Source organism: Tetrao urogallus (assembly GCF_951394365.1).
Source record: "Tetrao urogallus genome assembly, chromosome: 3".
Classification (NCBI taxonomy): Eukaryota; Metazoa; Chordata; class Aves; order Galliformes; family Phasianidae; genus Tetrao; species Tetrao urogallus.
In genome coordinates this window covers 73653553-73668088 of record NC_136815.1, presented here as the reverse complement: position 1 = coordinate 73668088, position 14536 = coordinate 73653553, and the positions used below count along the sequence as shown (strand labels likewise).

Below are 14536 nucleotides of genomic sequence, written 5' to 3'. Positions count from 1 at the left end.
AAAGAACCCACAATGCCAAAGTCAGTCCTTCTGAAAGCTTGCTTTTATTAACAGTTTCAAATATATACACAGCATGGAAAAACTTCTACAGATATAGAATGTTGTCCAAGGCTTGTAACTTTGCCTGTTCAATTACGAGGTAACTATCAGACATGGAAGGAATATATACAGCCTGCTTTGTCATTACTAAATTCTCTTTATATGTATGTAATAAGTAATCAGCCTATGTGATGCTTTTATTACAGATATGTCTGTGACTTCATATAACATTCCTCTCTTTTTCACTTTTTTATTTCTTGCATGTTCCAGTTACTTCTCAGAAAACTTCAATTAGCTTCTTGTTTAATGGACAAAGCCATTAGTTTTTTCTCCTGACCCTAATAATAGAGAAGGTGATCTTTTACTGGGAAGGTGGAGATAGGCAGTAAACTGGCAATAATTATAAATTTGTTACATATATAATTGCCAAAAATTTTTGGCATAAAAATCTAGATCAGTGGAAATCCTACTATGAAGTATCCTAATTGCACTGTCCTCATCTAAAATCTCATAGATCCCCATCTACTCTGAGACTGAAAAGTTCATGTCCTAATACTCCATCATGCCTAGATGTTGCAGATCTTAAAAACCTCTCCACTTCATCTGAAGACGTAAAATCAGAGTGCAGTACTAGCATGTACTAGTCCTAGCAGTAATATTAGAAGTAACTGATAAAGTGAACCATCTCTAATTAATTAACTTACTTGCAAACAATCACTAGCATTTTGATAAAAGGACAACTATTAGATGCTTCTTTTATTATTATAGGGAAAATTCTTCTGATTTTCTTTCTATATGTGAAAACAAGACCTTCTGAGATATCACAAGATCTCTAGGGACTGTAGCATTTAGACCCCTTACCTCCACTGTCCAAACCATTAGAGGGATGAGAGTAATCCATAAGGATTGCCCTTCACTTGTTTCAATTTTCTCTTTAACAAAATTATGTGTTCTAGAAGTCTTTAGTGAACTGACTTCAAAATTAATCTTAATCTGGTTTCAGGTAATACAGACCGTCACTGCCACAGACAAAGATTTGTCACCAGCTGGGCAAAGGTTTTCCTTCAGACTGTCACCTGAGGCTTCCAACAAACCAAATTTCACAGTCCATGACTACAGAAGTAAGTTGCTTACCCATATACCTCTTTCAGAAAGCAGGCTGTGATTATAATGACAGTTATGATTGCTTTATATTCCAGGCATGCCCATAGAAATTTTATTTTATACATTTCTAATTGTTAATTATCTAGAACAGAAATTAATATAAATTCAGGTCTTACACCTCCTCCCATTTTCAGAGGCCAGGAATTGTCAGAACAACGAAGACTGGGATTTTCTTACAGGCTTGCAAAAACACTGCTACGTGTTTTATTACTTCCTTCAATCGTTCAGTTTATCAGGAAGAACTCATATATCAATACAGGTTTATCTTTAAACAAAGCACTAATACTGCCTTGTTTAAAAACTTCTACTTTTCATACTGATTTCAAAACATGCATCTATCATTCTTTCTGAAGGACACGTAGTCCTATAGGACAATTAGTTCTAAATATGAACAGTGTTGCTGCAACATAATATCCTACAACACTGAATAATTTGTGGATTTACATGATTAACTTCATTGATTTTTTGCCTTCACCTTTTTGTCACTACTTACAGTATTACCTTTACTTTTCATTTGAAGCTTCCACTTAATGGCAAAAATCCAAACTCAACTTTTTTGTTACTTACTTTTCCCTACTTTTCCTTTTGATAGAGAAATCCTTTACTCCAGTTGACAGTCTATATTTTTATATAGAAATTAATAACCAGCATCAACTTTGCAATATTTGTTATGCTGTACTATGTTTCTTGATCATGTGGTACCTCCTCTGATCATATGACTGAAAATGCAACAACTATAATTGAGGTAATGTGACTGATATAATGAGTAATGGTAAAAGCTATCAAACCTACTGCAAAGGCATAGCACCTAATCAGTTCCTTTATGAGATAAGGAGATATGATTATATATGTTTATGCTTGCAAAGATCATGGAGTAGATCCTTCCGGAAGCTATATTAAGGCACGTGTGAGAAGAGGAGGTGATCCAAGGCAGCTAGCATGGCTTCATCAATGGTAAATTGTGCCTGACTAATTTCATGGCCTTCTAAGACAGAGTGGAGGGTGGATGCATCAATGGCCAAGGGACGGGCAAATTATATTTTCTACTTCTATTTAAGACTTTTGAAAAGGTCTCACACTACATCCTTATCTCTAAATTGGAAATATGAATTTGAAGGGTGGACTAATCAGTGAATAAAGAACTCATGAGTGAATTCCATTAAGGTGCATCATAGATAGTTAAAACCAGCTTACAAGTGAGCAGAGAATTTCATTTAACAATTTGTAAATACAGTATGTAATGAAAACATAATAATTCATATTATAAATTGCAGATATGAATCATATTAACTTATTAAATTAAAAATGTGTACTTTTTAGCATTTTTTCAGAGGCCATTCTGACGGAGTACTTATTTTGAGACAGATTTCAGCAAATATAAAGGAGAGTCTTGTAAAGTAATGAAATCCCCTTCTATTCTTGAAAGATTAGATCATTATTCTTCTGAAGTACTTAGCCTAAACAGTTTGACTTCAACATCTATTACTCTCTAAAAATGCTATAGCATTTCAACTTCTAACTATAGTTATGCCAAGCAAGGTTTAAATGTTTTGCATCATTTGTCCCATTAGACCCAATGGTGAATATTGCTTCTTCTTAATAATGCACTACAGTTGCTATTTTCCATTCTCTGCTTAACTATCTGTAGTACTTCTTTGGGTAACTCAGCACAATTTGCTATCTTCTGCTCTTTTTTTGGTAATAACAGAGCATCATTTTTTTTGCTACATCAAGTATACCTCTAGAAAACATAAATGTCATAATTTTTGAGTTTGAGATTGTATTAGTATCAAGGAGGTACTTTGTGAGAGGAATTTTGGCTTTATTTGAGGAATTGATTCTGTTCATCACATTACACTTTTACAGGTAAATACGTATACTAACATTTTTAAACACACCGAGAAGTCTAATAAGCAGTGCTGATCTATAATGATAAAATCATGGGCGTTGTGAAATAACACTAGATGTAATGTGTTTGTAGTGCATCTGAGGAGACCTGATAATGGGGGATATAAGACAGAAGGGATAGACTCTTCAGCAGGATCTGATAGGACAAGGGGAAATGGTTTCAAACTAAAGTAGGGGAGATTTATATTGAATAAAAGGAAGAAAAAAAAAATTAAGATGAGAATAGTGAAGCACTGGAATGTGTTTCCCTTGGAGGTGGTAGCTACCTTGTCCCTAGAGACATTCAAGATCAGACTTTGAGCACTATGATCTAGCTGTAGGTGTTCCTATTCATTGCAGGGGAGTTGGACTAGATGACCTTTAATGGTCCTTTGTCAATTTACATAATTCTATGATTCTAGAACAAATTTTTTCAGGCCTTGTACTCCCCAGAATATAATTTACTGTGAAGAGAGAAAGATAGTGTGCTAACTAAAGGCTCTATTAAAATAGACTGAAGAACCAGAAGCTGGTAAGATGAAGCTGGATTAATTTTTATGCAGTGCAGATGATGAAACAGAGAAAGAATAAGCTGAAGATGGAAGTTGGCTAGATTAGAACAATTTTGAAATACTTTGATTTTTCAAAGCTAATTGTCACTGAACTTGATATGTCTGTATGCCTGTTTGACAAAATAATGACATCTGAAATAAACATTCAGTCAGCCAAGTGCTCTCTGAATTGTAGCCATTCGTAATGTACCTGATTTAGGCTTCTTTTCTTATTGTCCTTATTCAGAACTGCATAACTGTTGAATCCAGGGGCCTTATTTCTTCTACATACTATAAATCTCCAAGAAGGGATAAAATTTATAACACAGACAGCAAATAAAGATATACTAAAGTGTATGGATCGGATGGAAAAATGGTTACTGCTGCAGGCTACCTTCATTCAAATCTGACAGCTAATTGATTGCCTGTTAATTTTATTTCCTTTTTGTTTTCAATGTAATTCTTTTAATCTGCACATCATTTTCTTGCTGCTCTGTTTGATTCAAGAAAAGTTGTGATAACTGACTAGCTACTGGGAAGAAATTACAAAATATAATTTCTAGGAGCTCTGAACTCATTTGTGACTAATTGATGGAAAATGTACTGATTATAGTTCATTACAGTTCATTTCTGTACTCTCAATATGGCAAGAAGGTTGAAAGGGTTTTGTATTTTGCCCAAGCATCTTACTTTCTTTTTTTCAAAAGAAATTGAATGATTTAATGGAGTCTTGATCTAAATCCACCTGCAATTAGAGTCATTTGGAACACAGTCCTGGGCTGGAAATGGTATATTGTTTGATTCTCTGCAAAAAGGAAATCCCTTAGCTACACCAATCAGAATACAATTCTTTTTGTAATGACAAGACAAATACATAAGAGCATGTCGTTCACTGAGTTTCAGAAATGAAACAGCTTCCAGTAGTAAAGTTGATACAAACATCAAGAGTAAATTATGTGCACAATAAAAATCCTATAATGTCTCTCATGTTTTACAGACAACACAGCTGGGATTGAAACCAGGAGAAATGGCTACAGCAGGAGGCAGCAAGAGCTGTATTTTCTTCCAGTGGTAATAGAAGATAGCAGTTACCCTGTCCAGAGCAGTACAAACACAATGACTATCCGGGTTTGCAGATGTGATTCTGATGGTACCATCCTGTCCTGCAATGTGGAAGCAATCTTCTTGCCAGTAGGCCTCAGTACAGGAGCACTGATTGCAATCCTGTTGTGTATTGTTATACTTCTAGGTTAGTTCTCATTATACCCTTTCAAGTATGTTATTCTGACTCACGTGTTAATTAATTTGTGTTCCCATTAGCTTAAACAAATGTTTTAAAAAAACAAAATGTGTGGATGTTCTTGAAAACTTGTGTACTTCTAACTTTCTAGAAAAGCATCCCAAAGTAATGACCAGAAATGTGAATCTGCTAATACCTACATGTTTCTTATTGCATGAAAAGATAAGCTTTCAGTGGAACTTGAGCTGCATTGTTTGTCTGAAACACTTTCGCTGAAATACTCTCCTTGAAAAACTTCAGTTTCTTAAAATTACTAAAGTAAACAAGCCCTACTGACAGTAATAGCAGTAAAAACTTAGTAAAGGCCTTTGTTTAACTTTTAATACCAGCTTGAGAAAAAGAGTGATGAAATGAAAGAGGAGAAAATTATTGTAATGCAGACTGCGACTGGCTAGACCACTGTAGAACTTGACAGAAACGTATTAATTTCAGGCAGGCATGGTTTCCATTACACTGCTTCATCATTTGGATCTATACTACACTTAAATAACATATTGTTTATAGCATACCCAAGGCAGTCCATACCCATCTGCATCCTACATACAGTATGTCTTTAATGAATTGGTAATGAATTAAATCCAACTTTGTAACCTACACAGGTTCATTGTGAGCAGCTTAGTACAAACTAATTCTTAGATATGCTAGACTATGCCCTTTCTTGATGCTAGGGGTCTGCCTAAATCTCATACTAATTGTTGTGTAGATCTATTGGGCAAACAGCAAGAGCTGAGACACTGAATAAAATATATGCATACTTATTTGCATTTGAATGAATATAGTAATTCATAGCTTAAGCAAAGTACTACAGTCTTGGAGTTGCATTAGGAGTTTCTGAGTAGTAGTGGGTAAAATTTAGAATTTTTATTCTGTCTAAAATATTTTTATTGTGAGAAATATGTTTCAAATCAGAATGAGAATGGTAAATGTTCATACTTAAAAAGATTTTAAAAATATACTAAAAAAAAGCCTTACAACAGTTTACTGTGTAAACCCTGTAAACAATCAAGAATGAGATTCAGCTTTCCAAAAGAATCTATTGTGAATAATAGTTTCAGCTATTCAGTGTGAAGAGATCATAGAACCATAGAATGGCTTCAGTTGGAAGGGACCTTAAAGATCATCTAATTCCAACCCCCTTCCATGGTTGCTGACCACTAAATCAGGCACTATGTCAGGCTGCCCGGGGCCCCATCAAACCCAGCCTTGAATGTCTCCAAGGATGAGGCATCCACAGCTTCCCTGATCAGCCTGCTCCAACACACCTCACTCTCAGTGAAAAATTTTCCCTAACATTTAATCTAATTCTCTTGCCTTCTAGTTTATACCATTCCCCCTTGTTTTATCACTATCTGCCTGTGTAAAAAGTCCATTTTCCTTGTTTATAAGCTCCTTTTAAGTACTGGAAGGCTGCAATGAAATGTCACTGAAGCCTTCTTTTCTCCGGGCTGAAGAATCCCACCTCCCTCAGCCTCTCTTCATAGGAAAGGTTCTCCAGTTCTCTTTTCTATGGCCCTTCTCTGGACCTGCTTCAACAGTTCTGCATCTTTCTTATGTTGGGTGCCCCAGATCTGGCTGAAGTACTCCAGATGGTGCCCTACGAGAGCAGAACCTCTCTCTCCCTGCTGGTCACCCCTCTTTATTTTTTTTTTTTTCCAAACTGCAAATGCACTCTGCTGCCATTTGTGAAGCATTTCATCCACCAGGACAAATGATGAATCAATTAGAACTCCATTTTAAGGCAGCATTCTCAGGTCATCTAGTCTCTTTAATACAGAGCAAAGTGCCTAGAACTTCTAAACACTACAGTAGATGTAGTAAAATCATTTAGGCTGTCACCCTTGTGATTAGTTTTTATGATGTGAACTATGAAGAACCTGAACTAGAGAACCTGACAGTTCTAATCCATTGATTATTTACGCTACCCAAGTTTCTGAGTAAATATAAATATTTGAAGTCTGATTTTCGCCCTAAATTTGGTAGGTAATGATGTGGGCCTTCAAGAAAACTGTTTATGTTTCTCTAATGGTCAAATACAATTATGTCAAAGAACTCATCAACTCTGACTCTGATGGATGCTCTCAATGTGTATGACACTAATGAAAATATTTTTATTCCTACTTTCCAGACTAAATTACTGAGATTATGTTAGGAAAAGAGGCTTTGGTCTTTAATAGCTCCCTTCATTCCAATCAATCTAGTAATACTACCTACAAAAACTAATGTATAAATAATGAGAACACCAGTAATGTGCACGACATAAGAGAATGGAATTTCTATCTTTTTTTTTCTGTAATAATGGCAAACTGATAAATCTTAAAGTTTCTTCAGGATTTTCATTATTGCGGTCTTTAAAACTGTACTTGAAGTGATTCTTACTGAGCTCACTTCCACATAAGAAACAGTCAATATATTAACATCAGGAGTTATTTTATGCTATGCACACTGGATCATGAACTTACAATCATTGCAACTCTGTTCTTTATTATATTATTTCACAAATAGCGCTTAGAACTCTATGATTTTTACCAAAGGCAGTTAGGAAATTAAAAAAAAATAATAATAATAATTACCAGTGTACTACTACTAGGTTTCTCATTGCCCAAACCATTGGCAATAAAACCACACCACAAAACAATTTCCTTTGAGTACAAAATCACAGATGGAATGCTCTTCTGGAGATTAACTAGCCCAGCATCCTTTTAGAGAATGGCTGCATTCAGATGAGGCTTGATTATAACTCAGGATAGATGCAACACTACTTCTCGGAGAAACATGATCCAGTGCTTAACCATTATGAGAGGAAAAAACTCATATTTTAATGGAATTTCCTGTATTTCAGCTTTTGCCCATTGTCCATTGTCCTGTCACTAAGCTGAGAAGGCTCAAACTCCCTCTTCTTTACTGCTTTGTCAGGTATTTAAACACACTGATCAAAGATCTCCCTGAGTCTTCTCTTCTACAGGCTGAATGTTTTCAGATTTCAGCTTGTTCTATGTCAGATGCTCCAACCAGAGCATCTTTGTGACTCTTTGAAGGATTTGCTACAGAAAGCCCATGTCTGTCTTTCACTGAGGAGCTGAAGCATGGACTCAGCACTACAGATATGGCCTCAGCAGTGCTGAGCAGAGGGGAAGAATTGTCTCCCTTGACTTGCTAGCAACATTTCTCCTAATACAGCCCAAACTGCTGTTGGCCTTCTTTGCCTCAAAGGCACATTGTTGACTCATAGTGAACTTGCTACCCATCACCATCTCAGTCCTTGTCTACTGAGGTTCTTTCCAGCTAGTCAGGTCGTAGTATTTACTGGTACATAGTTTTATTCCTCTCCTCATATGGGACTTGGCATTTTCCTTTGCTGAACTTCATGGGATTCCTACTGGCCCATTTTTCCAGTCTATTGAGGTACCTCTGAATGATGGCACCAATACCTATTTGTTTATCTCCTGCAAACTTCCAGAGGGTATACGCTGTTCAGGTCATTAATGAAGATGTTAAACAAAACTGGTTCCAGTACCAATTTCTGTGGTACACCACTAGTGATTGGCCTCAAACACCTGGGTGTTGATCACAGCACTCAGAGCCTAACAACCTGTCTAGTTTTGCAGTCGACTTCACTATCTACTTATCCAGTCCATACTTCCTCAGTTTTATATTAAGTTTCTTATGCCACATAGCAGCACTTTGCTAAACTTAGGATAAATAACATCCTCTGCTAATCCACCAGCCACCTCTCTGTAGAATGCTATCTGACAAGTTGAGCACATTTTCCTCTTTGTAAATACATGTTCACTTCTCATCATTTTTCCTGTTTTTAATAGGCTTGTAAATGGTATCCAGAATTATTTCCTCTATCGCTTCTGTCAGGATCAGATGTGAGACTCACTGGCTTGTAGTTCCCTCAGTCATTCTTCTTGCCCCTTTTTAAGATAATGATGACAATTTCTTCAGTCCTCAGAAACTTCTCATAGTACCACAACATTTCAAATTTAATTTCCAATGGCCTTGTAATGTCAGTCATCTCCCTCACTACAGTTTACATCCTGTCAAAGTTACTGTCCATGTATGCATCCAATTTTTTTAAGTTTTCCTTAACCTTTTCCTCTTCCATCAGAATAAATTTTTCTGGCTCCAAATTTTCCCTCTGGTTTCAGGGATCTCTGTCTTATGAATAAAGACAGAGGCAAAGAAACCATTCAGCACCTTTGCTTCTCCTGCCTTTGCTTGGTTTCCTGCTTATTAAGATGAAACACTATTGAGCTTGGAAGAGGTGATAGCTGAAAACCAACCAGATCTACAGGACTCCTTTTCCTTCCAGAAACATATCACGTATCACAGGTCATTCTTCAAAATTCAGAGAGGCAAAAAAATGTATAAATAACTGAACTTAGACTTTTTTTTGTCCATCTCAGAAATTCCTATTTATTTATTTTTCTCTTCAACAATGCTTTGTTGTGGTTGTTGTTTTGGTTTTCCATTCATTTTGTTTTCTCGACAGGGTAAGTGGAGGTTTGCTGGGTTAAGTTTAGGTTGGATGTCAGAAAAAATTCTTTAGAGAAAGGGTAGTTAAGCACTGGAATAGGCTCCCCAGGGAGGTGGTTGAGTCATCATTCCTGAATGTGTTTAGAAAACATTTGATGTGGTGGACGTATTTAGTGGAGGTTGTTAGAGTTAGGGTAGTATGGTTAGACTTGATGATCTTTTTAAGGTCTTTTCCAACCTGAGCAATTCTATGATTCTATGATTCTATGATTCTATAATGTCAAAAATCGGGAATTTTTCTCTATTAAGCTATGGAACACATTTAAAAAAGAATCCCATCTCTCTGTATCTGAACTGAAAGTCCTATCCACCCCTACTTTTTGCATAAAGCAAGACAGTTTGTTACTTCCTTCACAGCAAGCACTAAAGAAAGATTCATACATCAAACAGCAAATGACTTTTTATTGGATAGAGCACTGCTGTTTTTATGATAATAGCAGGAGTCTATCTTCTAAGGAAAAAAAATCCTTTTGATTGCTTGCAGCTTTCAAAGGAAGTATAATGATATGTCATCAGAGTACCAAATTATTTCTATGCATGTCTTAACTTCAGTTTTCTGTCATTACAGTCATTGTAGTACTATATGTAGCACTGCGGAGGCAGAAGAAAAAGGACACCCTGATGACCTCTAAAGAAGACATCAGAGATAATGTTATCCATTATGATGATGAAGGAGGTGGAGAGGAGGACACCCAAGCTTTCGACATTGGTGCTCTGAGGAATCCCAAAGTGATTGAAGATAACAAAATGCGCAGGGACATAAAACCAGACACCTTGCGTTTTCCACGTCAGAGACCACCAGTGGAAGACAACACAGACATAAGAGATTTCATTAATCAAAGGCTGCAGGAAAATGATGTTGATCCAACTGCACCCCCTTATGACTCCTTGGCAACCTATGCTTATGAAGGAAATGGGTCTGTTGCAGAGTCCCTCAGCTCTATAGAATCCCTTACTACAGAGGCAGACCAGGATTACGACTATCTGAGTGACTGGGGACCTCGTTTTAAGATCTTGGCAGACATGTTTGGAGAAGAAGAAAGTTATAACCCTGATAAAGTCACTTAAGAACAAATACATCAGTGAAATAAAAAGAAAAGCAAACCAACAACAAATAAAAAAGATAAACCTAAGCTTTATAATAGGACAGGATTCCTTTGATTATAAAAGACAGCAATTGTTTCCAGCAAGTTACTACGTTTATCATACTGTCAGTTTTTGTTTGATCTGCAAAGAAGAGATAAATCCTGTAATATACACAGTTTTTTGTTGTTCTTATTTTGTTACTCTGGAATTACACTGAGACAAGCTCAGGCCTACAAGGTACAGTTTACTGACTGACTTAGAAAGAAGATAGCTTTCTGGCATCATGGTGGAAGAGTGGTAGCTTTTTCGTAATTCCACTAAAGTGCCTATTGAAACTTTTATCATTTAAGTGGTAAAGAGTCTGCTGTGATGGTGTTACAAAACTGAATGAGAATTGGACATGAACTTTAAGACAAGAAGCAATAGCAACATGCTGACTTCTTATCGAACAAAAATGGAGATAACTTCCCGGAGTATATCTAATGATTAAAACTAAGAGGGATGTACATTGTGTTCAGGCGTTATATTTCTGGGTTTTTTTAAAGAAGAAAACACTATGTCAAGGCATTATATTTCTTCTTTTCACTGAAAATTGAAATTTAAAATGCTATTGCTGACTGAAGATGTAAAGCCAAAATTAAAAAGATTTTAGCATACATCAATGAATATTTAAAAGTTCGTGAAAATATTTCATTTTTTTCCAGAATAATAAAAGATGAAAGCAGCTACTCCTTTACATGAAGGAAATTTCCCTTTTTAAAAATGTGACTATTATTAGAAAATTAAATAGATTTTTTTTTTTAATTTCTGTTTGTTTCTTTGTTTGTTTAGGAATATTGTTGTATTTTTAGTACTAAGTCATTTTTTTTTCCCTTGTAATTATCACTGAACTAATACATGTAAAGAACTCCACATCCATTTTCTTTGCAACTAGTTTGTTCGTCTTTGGATACTGTAGAAATACATACTACAGAGATAATTATTATTTCAACCAATCACCTGCTACAGTTCACCATTATATTTTAGTGTCAGACCCTTATTAAAAATTGAAATTCTTATTATGTGATTTTGTTCTTCATAAAATCATAGAGTGGTTTGAGTTGTAAGGGACCTTAAAATCACCTAGCTTCACCTTGTCTGACATTGGCAGGGACCCCTTCCACTACAGACTGCTACAAAGACCAATCCAATCTGCTCTTGAACACTTATGTGAATCGGACATTCATGACTTCTCTGGGCAAGTTTTTGGTGCCTCACCATCCTCATATTAATAATTTCTTCCTAATATGTACTCTATTTTTTTTGTTCAAAATCATGACACATTGTCCTAATGAAATCTATTCCTTGACAAAATATTAACAGACAGAACAAAAACATAAGATGGTATAATTCTCCACTTTTTATGTTCATACCCATTTATAAACATAGCTGTGCAAATAACAGAATTGCATATATTTGCAAGGCACTGTGCCTTGGAAGAGCACTTGTAAACTATTTCATTTGATTTTTTTTTCCGAGGATTTAAGAAATATACATTTTCTAAGACAATGGTTTATAGCCCCTGAAGTGTATGTATACCTATATTCTCCTTCTAAAATCTCTGCCATGCTATACAATATGCTCAAGCTCTACTCATAATTACTGGCAGCAGCAAGGTGAACCTAAGTCTTTCAGGTCTACAACTTAGTTTTTGTGCCACTGAAGAATTAATAGCTACCAGATACACTTAGATCACATATCTGATTAACATACCCAAAGTACCCTCTACTCTTGTTGAAATGAAAAGGTATTACAAAGTTGTATAAATGACTCTTCCAATAAGACTTAAAAATTCATGTTGCTTAAATAAATTTAGAGTTATATGGCAAAATTGGACAGGGTTGCATTAAAATCACTGTCAGTGCAGATTATACCAGCAGAGAGCAGAGGTGTAATGCAGGACACAGTAACAGAAAATGTTTTGTATTGGTGGGCTTGTGTTTATCTTTTTCATTATTAGTCAAAGTAGTTTATGTTCCTTCGATGACAAACTAAGGCAACAAAATCTCTCACCAAATATTAGGGAAGCAGATGGATTAGCAAGGCCCATTTACTACCATAACAATTTTAGTTTCGAAGCTGCTGTTTTTAATTTTTGTGCAAGATAGCATAGCAAGATCAACCACTGCAGAGTAGACCTCAAGCAGAACTCTTAAAAAAATGTTTACAAATGTGTAATCTTAAGGTCAATTTCTGCTCTTTGTAACTGTATTAGTCCTTTACAAGTATTATGCAAGTAAAATCAATGAAAGTGATACTGAGTGAACAGGAAAGCTCTCAAAGAGCTCAGAGCATTTGCTGTGAGCAGGACAGTCTGTACAGGAACCTAACATCTAAAATGTAATTTAATCATGCTATTACACAAAATTCAGATACAACAGTAGTTGCTTTATGCTGAATTACTGACAAATTGAATATCAAATGCGTATTTTTGACATTCAAGAGCTTTGTAATTGAGATGTTTCAATCACATAATTAATAAGCCTCCAGGAAGATTAAAAAAAAAAAAAAAAGGGTTATATAATTACAGATGCAGTTATGCTATAAAATCTTAATTAAAATATAAGACTTTTTTCAAAGGGTGATCAAACTATTTTAAATTAAAGAAGGTACTTTTTTTTGTAAACAGATCTATGAACCTAAGAAAAATCTTCACTTTATACTCACACATTATCTGGGACCCAATGGATTTGTGTTTTATTCCATGTTCTATCACTCTCTTTCTAAAAGATGCATGCCAGATTTTAAGACTTTGTTTTTTAAAAGGTAATTAAGCAGATATGAAGTTTATAAGATTTAAATAAGATATCTGAGATGACATGAAGTCAGTGGGACTAAGAACCCCAGTGCATTTGTGAATTGTACTAGGTATGTACTTTTGTTTTTAAGCACTGTAGCTTTGAAAAATCCCTAGAAAGACTTGTATAATCCATATCTCACAGTTGTCTTTCTCTGGACTATGGAAAGAGCCATAAAATCTCATTGTATGAGTAGTGACAGGAAACTGTTTACGAAAAAGTTTAAAAGGCACTGAAGTGGCAGACTCAAGAAAAATGCTTTTCATTCTAATTTCCAAACATAAGATACTGGTGCACAAATATTTGGCATCATCTTAAATGTCTGAACAGTGCCCCCCTCAAAACACAAAACATTCTGTAAAATGCCTTCAAGTAATCTAGTTTGTAAGATTATATTGTGGACATACAGAACTGAAGACGAATTTATAACAATACTTTGAAAGAAATTTTATGTAGGAAAAAGACTTTTGTGTCCTGAAAACATCATGAGTTAGAATAGTTCAGACCATTTCATTGAATATAAAAGATTATTAATACATGGATATAAGTGTGCTACCTCACAAATCTGAAAATATTGTTATTCTTGAAATGCAGATTTACAATTTTGTGAGATAACAAAGATTTGGAAAGCAATGACAGTAGACAATGTCTGTGGCACAAAGGTCTGTTTGAATATTTTATACTTCCAAAATTTTTACTAATACAAATTTTATAAGTTTGCTCTGAATTTTGCTGTTTGAAAATAAAATTAGTTGATGAGGATTTACTCTGAGTTATGAAAGCAAAGTTCATTATTATGGAGCAAAGAACAACAAATGATTCAAAATATTATGGATAATATTATTCTAGACAATACCCTGCAAATGTTTTTGTCTTAACAATAAGATGTCAATTTCCAGATAAACACAACTGATCTTTCACAGAATTAAAAAATACCATTTAGCCAATGCAATACAAAAATTTCTCTCCATTACCATTTTGAAAGAGTTCTTATGACTGTGTTGTATTAAGTAACAAAATGCTATTAAGTGAATACAGAAAGAAAATACAATAATATTTTGGGTTGCTGGCATTTCATATGATGTTAGTGCCTGTTTTATTTGCTGAGATTTGAGATTTGAGCCTGTAAGTTA

The 14536-nt window shown here is 35.0% G+C and overlaps 1 protein-coding gene across 1 annotated transcript in view; it reads left to right on the top strand.

Moving 5' to 3' along the window:
• Positions 1-10548, top strand: part of CDH12 (cadherin 12) — a gene marked incomplete at both ends in the record, with an annotated part of 136801 nt that extends 126253 nt beyond the window's left edge. Inside the window, 3 exon segments of the mRNA XM_079533354.1 lie at positions 1043-1160; positions 4639-4890; positions 10049-10548. Coding sequence (XP_079389480.1) covers positions 1043-1160; positions 4639-4890; positions 10049-10548 — 870 coding nt within the window.
• Positions 10549-14536: the final 3988 nt, after the last annotated feature.